Source organism: Delphinus delphis, chromosome 3 (genome assembly GCF_949987515.2).
Source record: "Delphinus delphis chromosome 3, mDelDel1.2, whole genome shotgun sequence".
Classification (NCBI taxonomy): domain Eukaryota; kingdom Metazoa; phylum Chordata; class Mammalia; order Artiodactyla; family Delphinidae; genus Delphinus; species Delphinus delphis.
In genome coordinates this window covers 8,690,776-8,700,582 of record NC_082685.1, presented here as the reverse complement: position 1 = coordinate 8,700,582, position 9,807 = coordinate 8,690,776, and the positions used below count along the sequence as shown (strand labels likewise).

The 9,807-nt window shown below is 55.7% G+C and overlaps 1 protein-coding gene across 3 annotated transcripts in view; it reads right to left on the bottom strand.

Moving 5' to 3' along the window:
* Positions 1-1,996: 1,996 nt before the first annotated feature.
* The window catches only part of LOC132422756 (3',5'-cyclic-AMP phosphodiesterase 4A-like), a 39,519-nt gene continuing 31,708 nt past the window's right edge, over positions 1,997-9,807 (bottom strand). For all 3 annotated transcript variants that reach the window (XM_060007719.1, XM_060007718.1, XM_060007716.1), the window contains 8 exons: positions 8,414-8,637; positions 7,243-7,341; positions 6,982-7,146; positions 6,333-6,432; positions 6,066-6,220; positions 5,710-5,832; positions 5,063-5,245; positions 1,997-3,014 (listed from right to left, as the gene is read on the bottom strand). In XM_060007719.1, coding sequence (XP_059863702.1) covers positions 2,334-3,014; positions 5,063-5,245; positions 5,710-5,832; positions 6,066-6,220; positions 6,333-6,432; positions 6,982-7,146; positions 7,243-7,341; positions 8,414-8,637 — 1,730 coding nt within the window. In that variant the 3' untranslated portion in view covers positions 1,997-2,333. The remainder of the gene's footprint in view (positions 3,015-5,062; positions 5,246-5,709; positions 5,833-6,065; positions 6,221-6,332; positions 6,433-6,981; positions 7,147-7,242; positions 7,342-8,413; positions 8,638-9,807) is intronic.

The following is a 9,807-nucleotide window of genomic DNA, read 5'->3' as shown; positions in this document are numbered from 1 at the left end:
TGGAGGCGGGGGTCAGTCAGGTTTCCAGGAATGACTTCGTGGTACCAGGAGAACCCGAGTTGCGTCAGATATGCTCCACGTGAGAGAAACAAGGCTTACCTGCGTCTGCTGGCCTCCAAAAACTGCGTGATCTGAATCTCCACTTTACAACCTGCAGCCCCTGTGCCTGGACCTGGCCCAGGCCAGGGGGCTGCCTCCCACCAAACTATCTGCACCCCCTTCAAGTTCTATCTGCTTGGGAAGGGGCAGGGACAGAACCCGCTCATTTTCCCCACCCCTCCCCAGACAGATAGCGAGAGAGACACACACCTTGAGAAACAGGATGGGAAAGGAAGCCACATCAGCCAGGAAGATCGGTGAAAGCCTCGGTTTAATTGGAGACAAGATCGAAGGATTGAGTATCGATCAGCAGACCGACTGACTGATCATCAAAGTGGACAACACTCAGAGCAGCTCAAGGGGGTACTGACTCCCCTCCCCCGCCCCCCGGGGTCCCTGTCCCCAGTTGCCAATCACTCCTGGCCCTGGGGCCGGGGGAGGGGCAGGGTCTGCGCAGTCCTCCCTCACCCCCTCTGATGACATGACTCGCCGTTCAACAACAGCGCTGAGTCCACACTTCCGGGGTCTATGGTACAGTTTGTATAATACAGCAGGAATGGAGACTCCCATCGGGAGACCCCCAAACCCTCCTTCCCCTGAGTCAGCGGGGGAAGGGCAAGTTTATTTTCCCTTTTTGCCTCTGTAGAATAATTTACAAACCAACCTTACAGTATGTACAAAAAAAAGAAAGAAAGAAAGAAAGAAAAGAAAGGAAACAAAGAAAGAAAACCAAAAAAAAAAAAAAAAAAAAGGCCCACTCCGGTGGCCGGCTGGGACTGAAACTACTTTCGCTACAAAAATGAACCCTGTACAGCATCATGGGGGTGGGAGCGGGTGGTACTCCCCACAGGGAAGGACAGACAGATGGAAGGCTGGGGGGAGCTGGGGGCTACAGTACCGTGTGCTCCGAACTGGAGGGGAGAGAGATGAGAGAGAGAGGACGGTCCTGCCCAGCTGCAGAGCCAGGCTGAGGGGCAGAGCGGAAGGGGAAGAGGGGGTCTTTCTTTCCAAACAGTCCCTCATGGCTTGAAGAAAAATGGCCTTGCATCTGTCTGTCGTATTGCTTGGGGGAAGAGCTAGGGGTAGGCTTGGCAAGGTGCGGGCAAAGGAGAGACGACCTTGGTTGCCAGGGTGGGAAGGGCTGCCCAGAAAGGGGACGTGGGTGTACACCGTTATTGCTTCCTCCTAGGGCAAAGAGTCGGGGAGGGGGGGCAGGAGGATGCTGGGGAGGGGGCTGTGCCCACGAGGGGGGCTCCAGGCCTGGCCCTACTCCACCCAAGGTGCAGGTGGGAGCCACTGCAACCCCCCCTCCTATGGCCGTGGGAATCATTAAGGCAGAAACAAGAGGAGAAGCAGCTGGAAGGAGGGGTGCGGCTCCAAGCCATCCCCCGCCCCCGCAAACGGAGAAAATTCAAACGGAAACCAGACTGGAAGGGGAAAGGGGTGGCCGGTGGAGGGGGGAGGTGGATCACACCCTCCTCAAACCTCAGACCCCAGGTGGGTGGTGTGAATGTCCCTCCAACATCCTACCCCTGCCTCCTAAGATCCACCCATCTCCCCCCTGCCCGTCCCCCAAGTCAGTATTGCCAGGTTTGTGCAAAATGAGGCTGAAGACTTCTTGGGGGGAGGGCAGAGAGCTCATGGGGCGCCCCCTCCCCGCCCCCAGAGGCCCCACCCAGAATGGCTATTCCTGGCTGGGTTCTAGAGACCCTCCCCAATTCAGAAGAAAAGTCTGGGGGGAGACCCCACACCAGGTGAAGAGCCCGAAGAGGCCGGAAGACTGAGCCTGGAACCTGGGGCGGGGGGGGGGGGGGTGGGGGGGGGTGGGGGAGGGGTGGGGTGGGGGGGGAGGGGGGTGGGGTGGGGGGGGTCAGAGGAGGGGGGTGGAGCTGGCCGAGGGGAGCTGGGTACAGGAGCATCTACAGTTGCTGTGTTTCATCCTGGGCTTTTTTGTGTGTTTTTTTGTTTTTTTTTTCTAAAAATGTAACAATTAAAATTCCAAAAATAAAATCCCTTCGGGGACCTCAGCCCCTTGTTCCCCAGCCCCCACCTCCAAAAAGAGGCCCAATGGGAGGGGGTGGGGGGAAAGGGGAAAAAAAGAAAAGAGAAAAAACCCCACTTTTCTGTTTTCTTTTTTCTCAGGAGGCCCAAGAGTCTTTGAGGCAGTGGAGGAGGTGGGGGGGTGATGGTGGTGGCGGGAGGCAGGGAGGCCGGCGGGGTGTAGAGGCTGAGGCTCAGGTAGGGCCTCCAGCTGCCCCCCACCCTCCAGGAGCTGGGAGTGTGGATGGATCCTCGCCCGATGTTCCTGTGCAGGCGCAGCACGCCCTTTTGGCAGCCTGATCCTCTTTTTGGGCCCCCACCTCGGCCGCCGTGGAGGGGAGGCCCAGAAGGCCCGGGTCCTCCTCTGGAGGGGGCGGGGTCCTCAAGACAGGCAGAGGGAGGCTCTCGGGAGACAGGGCAGGGGGGCTGCTGCAGCCTACAGATGCACCTGGGGGCGTGGACGCGTCCTGACCCTCAGCCACACTATCTGCTGAGTCTGCTTGCTGTGTCAAGTACATTTCCTCTACCTCCACCTCCGTAGACTGGTCCTGGCCATCGACCTCCAACGGTTCCTCAGCTGGGAACACGTCCTGGGCGGTGGACAATTCCTGCACTTCAGTTGCACCTGGGGCAGTGGACACCTCCTCCTCTTCTTCCTCCTCCAGCGTCAGCTCAAACTGGAACTTATCCGGTGGAGGGGGGTGGCCTGGTCCCCCGGGCTCCTCCTCGGGTGGTGGCGATGGGCTCTGCCGAATGGCGCTGTAGTACCAGTCCCGGTTGTCCTCCAAAGTGTCCAGGATCTCTTGGGCATCTGGGTGAACCAAGTCGGCCCACGTCTCCCACAGCGGGTGCACAATGTAGTCGATGAAACCCACCTGAGGGAGGGAGAAGGACGAATAAACCAGGGATCTGCTGGTGCAGACTGCACCGCCATGCTGCGGGATCTAATACAAAATTTTTTTTAAGTCTTTGTTGAATTTGTGACAATATTACCTCTGTTCTATGTCCTAGTTCCTTGGCCACGAGGCATGTGGGATCCTAGCTCCCCGACGAGGGATCGAACCCACACCAACCCCCGCATTGGAAGGTGAAGCCCCAACCACTGGGCCGCCAGGGAAGTCCCAAAGATCCCGCATGCTGCGTGGCGTGGCAAAAAATAAAAGATGTTGATACCCTTGGACCCAGCAATCTTGCTTCTCCAGAGCCACCCTGGAAAAACTCTTGCACAAGTAAGAAAAAAAGAAAAAAACCACGTATGAGATGCAAACAAAAACTGGAAACATCTCCATATATACATCGGTTGGGCATTAGTTTATTTGTTTTAAGTTATTATTATTTTTTTTGGCCACACCATGCTGCATGTGGGATCTTAGTTCCCCGACATTCCAGGGAGGAATGGTTGGAGCTTCAAGAGCATCTGTGACCACAAGAGACATCTCTGAGGAGAGAAGCCCCAAGCTTCGCATGACAGAAGAGAAACACTGAAAGCTCTGGGGTGCCTGCCAACTATGTGGAGCCAGAGAGAGCCAAATTCCCTTTCTCCAGACTTTCCTTACATAAGAGAAAAACAAACCAATACAGCTTTATCCTGTTTGAGTCACTGTGAATCCCTAACTACTAAACACTTGTATGTCCACCCACAGAGCACTCACTACACAAACCATTATTCATCTGTCTCTGTGGGAATACTATACAGTAGTGAAAAAGGATAAGCTTAATCTATGTGTAATAATGTGCACAGATCTCCAAGTCATTTTTGGAAAGAAAAGGCAAGCTGTATAAAAATAGGTATACATTGAGATTCCCTGGCGGTCCAGTGGTTAGGACTCTGCACTTTCACTGCCAAGGGCGCAGGTTCAATCCCTGGTCGGGGAACTAAGATCCTGCAAGCCATGCAGTGCCTCCCCCCCCGCAAAAAGGTATATATTGATACAGTTTATATTTTTTAAAAGAGCTAAACCCACAAACTATTGCTATTAAGTTGCTTGTGAACATAAATACATAATAAAACAAGCAAAACTGGGTTTCATCAGGGGTTTGGGGCTGTGTGCATGCCCTGGGAACATTTGGAAGTGTTTGGAGACATTTTTGGTTGTTACCGCAGGAAAGGGAGGGCGTTCCCGGCATCTAGTGGGTGGAGGCCAGGGACGCTGCTCGACACCCTACAGTGCACAGGACGGTCCCACCACAAAGAATGATCCAGCGCCAAATGCCAACAGTGTTGAGGCTGCATAACCCTGGATGGGAAGGGCATACACACCGAACCGGGAAGAGGCCTCACCAGGGAGGAGGCTGGAAGCAGGGAGAGTGAGAAAGTCTCATATTCACACTTCAGTGTTGTCTTTTACGAGACTGTGTTTCTGTCCCTCTCGTTAAATTAAAAAGGCACGTGATGGAGACGAGTCATTTAACTTCACTTCAAAATCCACCAAGGGACTTCCCTGGTGGTCCAGTGGTTAAGACTCCACACTTCCACTGCAGTGGGGCACGGGTTCAATCCCTGGTCAGGGAACTAAGATCCCGCATGCCACGTGGCGTGGCCACACAGCAACAACAAACTCCACCAAAACTCAGGCACAAAATGAGTGGCCAGGTTATAGGGAAACCGAGAGGCTGAAAGGACATGAAGTCTGTAATTAAGGGCCGGATAAGTGTTATTACTGATGTTACAGCAGTTGCTACAAATGAGTTACAACTGTCTGGGTGCAAAACTACAACTTATGAGTCCAGAGGCTCAGTTCAATTGTTTTGTGGAGGAGAAAGTGTTGCCTATTTCCCATCAGGATAGAGAAGGAAAAAACAGACAAAGACAAACTTGACACTGTGTACGGGCAGGTTAGGACCTCTTGGGCCTTTGGAGCTCCAGGCCGGTGTGGGGTGAGGAGGCCCGCCCTGCTCTCTTCCAGTGGTGCCGAGACTGTACCTGAGACTTCTCCACCGAGGCCGTGTGCTTGTCGCACATGGGGCTGATCTCCATGCCACGCTCGCGTTCACGGTCACCCTGCTGGAAGAACTCGGCCATGATGCGGTCGGTCCACTGGCGGTACAGCTCCAGCGGCTTGGTGGGGTTGCTGAGATCTGCACAGTGCACCATGTTCCGTAGGACCTGCATGGGGTGGGGGACCTTCAGAGGCCGTGTCCCCGTCCTAGTCTGAGGCCTCAGGCTTCCTTACTTCCCCTTTGGAAGGACAGTAGGGGAGAATGGGTAGCGGGGAGATGGAGAAAGGTAGAAGAGGTGAGGGAAGAGGGTCGATGAGTGGGGAAGAGAAGGGGAGAGATGAGACGAGGTTGATGAGCAAAGGGCAGAGGGAGGGAAGGGAAAAGAGGCGGTGGGGAGACAGGGGTGTGGGGGACATGGAAACGGGTTGATGAGGAAAGGGAAGAGCGAACTGGAGGAGATGGGGGGAGATGGGATGGAGAGGTGGGAGTTGGAAAGGGTTAGATGGAATAGAGAAAAAGAGACAGGAAGATGGGCAACCTGGGAGCTGGAGCAGAGGGAGGGGCAGCAACCCAGACCTAACGGGGGAGGGGAGGGTCCAATCTCCCTATACGGTGTGGGGAGGGGGGCACCTGGATGCGGTCGGCATAGTTATCCAGCAAGAGGACCCCCGAGCTGGTCACTTTCTTGGTCTCCACCATGGTCTTCAGGTCAGCCAGGAGGGTCATGTGCTTGGACATGTCCGTGGCCAGCACCTGTGGGCAAGAAGTTGTCACAGGGGCCGTCGAAGCCTGGCTGCCCGCTGTACTGACCTGGGCAGGGCCTCTGAAGTTTTCACTCCGCACAATCAGCCGCCACGACCCACTCCCAAAGGACGCCTCCCCCACTAGGGGCCTTTCTGTCCCAGACTCAGACCTGGCCCTCCCCAATACCCCCTTGCTCCAAGGGTGACCTTTCCCGCTCTGTCCCCGCCCCTCGCCCCGCCCACCATGTCGATGACCATCTTGCGCAGGCTTTGCCGCTGGCGCTTGCTGAGGTTCTGGAAAATGTCGCAGTTGTCTTCCTGCAGCAGCTTGAAGCCCACGGCCAGGTGGTGATTCTCCAGCACCGACTCGTCATTGTACATGAGCGCCAGTTCAGAATCTGTAGCCCAGGCAGGGTCGGGCAGTCAGGAGAGGGGAGGACCCACCCAGGGCGCCCCCCGCAGGCCCCGCCTCCAGCCCAGCAGGCCCCGCCCCCGTGGCGGGCCACTTACTGGTGTTGATGAGGAACTGGTTGGAGACCCCAGGGTGGTCCACATCATGGATGGAAGCTGCGAAGAGGGCGGCGAGAATCTCCAGGTCCGTGAATACGGCCTGGGGGCAGAGGGAGATGGGTTTGAAAGATGGGGAGTCAGAGAGACAGGGTAAGAGAGAGATGGGGAGTCAAAAAAGATGGGGAGGGCTTCCCTGGTGGCACAGTGGTTAAGAATCCGCCTGCCAATGCAGGGGACACGGGTTTGATCCCTGGTCCGGGAAGATCCCACATGCCACTAAGCCCTTGCGCCACAACTACTGAGCCTGCTCTCTAGAGCCCGCAAGCCACAACTACTGAAGCCCGCACGCCTAGAGCTCGTGCTCCACAACAAGAGAAGCCACCGCAATGAGAAGCCTGCGCACCGCAACGAAGGGTAGCCCCCGCTCGCTGCAACTAGAGAAAGCCCGCACGCAGCAACGAAGACCCAACGCAGCCAAATATAAATATATAAATTTATAAAAAAAAAAAAGATGGGGAGTCAGGAGAGAGAGGAACGGGGTCAGAGAGAGATGGACGTCAGAGACTCAGGGTCAGAGAGATAAACAGAAGATTGGAGATGGATAGTGTGAGGGGCAGCTGGGGAGACATGGGGGCCAGGCGATGCTCACATCCAGTGCAGGTGTGGCCAGCAGCACGTGGGTGGACTGCAGCACGTCAGCCGCGTGCAGGCTGTTGTGGTAGGCCACATCGGGGTGGTAGTGGTCCTCCAGGGTCAGCATGTATGTAACCATCGTGTCCACCGGGATGCGGAACTTCTTCAGCAGGTCCCGCTCCTGAGGGCAAGAGTAGGGGGCGGTGACCCCCACACCGGCCCTCTGCTCCCCGCCCCGCCCCCTCCCTTGCATCCAGCCCCACTCAGCCCGCCCTACCTGGAATATCGTGTACATGATGCAGCTGAGGGAACGGCCCCCCGCATAATCCGACACGCAAAAGATGTTCAGGCCCCACTTGTTCAGATTTTCCAATTCCTGGTGGAGATGGAGGCCAGAGGTCAGGAGCCCCCAAGGCCCAGGGCCCTCTAGACTCTTTTCTAGGAGTTAAGAACCCTGGTCTGAATAATGGCACCATTATCGCTCACCCAGTAGGTGGCATGCTCAGCAGTATAGAATTTACTGCCCAGGTCCTACTGGGCCAGAAAATAACAAAGCAACCCCAGAGTCTACTGAGTGTGTATTATCCACCAAGCACTGCACTAAGCGCTTGATTTCACATGGCAGGTGACGGAACCAAAACTCAGAGCAGCGACGTGACTTACCCGAGACCTTGCATCTCACAAGTGGCAAAGCTAGGATGTGAACCCAGCGTGGCTGACCCCAAAGCACAGCTCAGCCTCAGTTAAACTGCTCTTGAGCGCTGAGAGGAAAGGAACATGGGCTAATGTTCCATGTCTCCCCAGAATTCAGAACAGCACCAGCACATAGTAGGTGCTCAATAAACACTGAATGACTGAATAGAGCCCTGGCCAGTACTGGCACGCAGAGGGTTACAATAAATGTCAGCTGAGGGAGCCACTGAGCTTGCATCAAGTCCACTGTGCAAATCATTGTGGGAGCCCCTTGGCTTAAGATTTCATGGAAAAGCCAGGAGGCGAATCCAGGTCTGGTCTGTAGTGGATGCTGTTTGGGTTCCGCCCAGATTCCCTTCACTGGTCTCAATGCACCCATCACCCAGCTGCTGGGGCTGTTGCTTACAAAGACTCACAGCTGCCCCTTGTCAAAAATCGGCTCTTCCCTCACAGGAGCTATGTGGAGGGGGTGATGCCATCCACCCTGGGGACAGCCCCCAGCCAATGACTGACACAAGGGTATAAAATGTCAGCACGCTTGCCTCAAGGTGGGCTCCACTCAGTGCTGTTGTTCATATTCCAGAGCCCCCTGTGGACACCAGCTGAGACCACTCCCTCTCTCCTGAGAGTCTCATAAAGCAGGTACACCCGAATCCTCATCTCAGGCTGATCCAAAGCCCAGTCCTTCTTTGGGCCCCAGGAGAACCCTGCCCCTCTCCAGCCCAGCCCACCCCCCCCACCGAGGCCCCACCCACTTGGGCCAGGAGTTCCTCTTGATCGGTGTTCACCCCAAAGCGGGGGATGCTGGAATCGTTCAGGCTGCTGCTATGCACCACCTTCTTCACCCCGGTGATCTGAGACATGGGCTGGAACTGTGGCCCAGGGGGCGGAGGCTGCTGGGAAGGTCTCTGCCGTGGCACTTGCTGTTTTTCTCGATCCTTCATTGCGGGTGATGGGATCTCCACTTCATTCTGCTTGTCTGCAGAAGATAGAGGAGAAGCCAGCATGAGAACCTCACAGAGGCTCCCTCATCTGGCTCTCAGACCGCCCCCCCGCCACCAACCCCTCAAGCCCTGGGAAGTCTCACTCAGGAGGGCAGACCTATTCTGGGTGTCATGCTGTTGGTTACTTATGGACTGGAAACCAGAGAGGAGGTAGGAACTCTTCTGGGAGGTGGTGGGCTGGAGTGGGGACCCTGGGGTCAGCCTGGAGCTATGGGGTAGCCCCCGTCCAATCACCAAGTTTGGCATGGGGGTGGTGTGGGAAGTCAGGAAGCAGGGTGGGGATGCTAGAGAGAGCCACCGCCTGCCTGGGATAGGCAGGGAACCTTCTCCAGCAGGCAGGGAAGACACCCCCATGGTGACCCAGAGGGCGGGTGGAGGCGGACAGCGCTGGGAGGCGGGAGGGAAGGGTGGTCTCTGGCTCCATGGACCCCCACCCCCACCCCCTGGACACCAGGCTTTCTGGGGACCAGCCCCAGAAGCCCCTTTCCTGAGCTCTTTAGGGTTTCCAGAGCCCAGCCAGGGCCACCCATTGTGACCTGGGGACCGCCAGTCAATGACAGGGCCTAAGAAGGCTCATTTGCATGCCGTGCTCTTATTGGCTGGATCTCAGGCACACCACACCCCCACTGACGGGAGTGTTTGAAACTCTGAAACCTTCTTTCCAGCTTGGTGGGGGGTGCCCTGAATTCGGGGACCTTTGGTAATAAATTCTGAGGGTGAAATTATCCTGAGTTTGGGGGGGATATCCTCAGCTAGGTCTCTTGGGTTCAGGATGAGATTAGGATGAGTTGGAGATCCCCATGAGCTTGAGGATTCCAATGAATTTGGGGTATTCTACTGTCTTCAGGGTTCCACTGAGTTAGGAAATTCTCCTAAGTTTGGGGAATCACTTACAGGTTCTTCAGTGGGAGAATCCTATTAAATTTGGGTATCTAAAGTTTGCGGGGGTCTACTGAATTTGGGAGACTCTTCAGCTTGGTGGAAAGGTTTAGGGGTCTTTTACGGGCTCTTAAGGGCAGGGTTTCCCTTAAGTTTGAGAACCCTAGTGAGTTCAGGCACCTCTCTTGAGTTTGAGGGGTCTTCTGAATTTGGGGGGGGCTGAAATCCAAGTTTGGAGATTCTAGTGAATTTTGGGAGACTTTTCA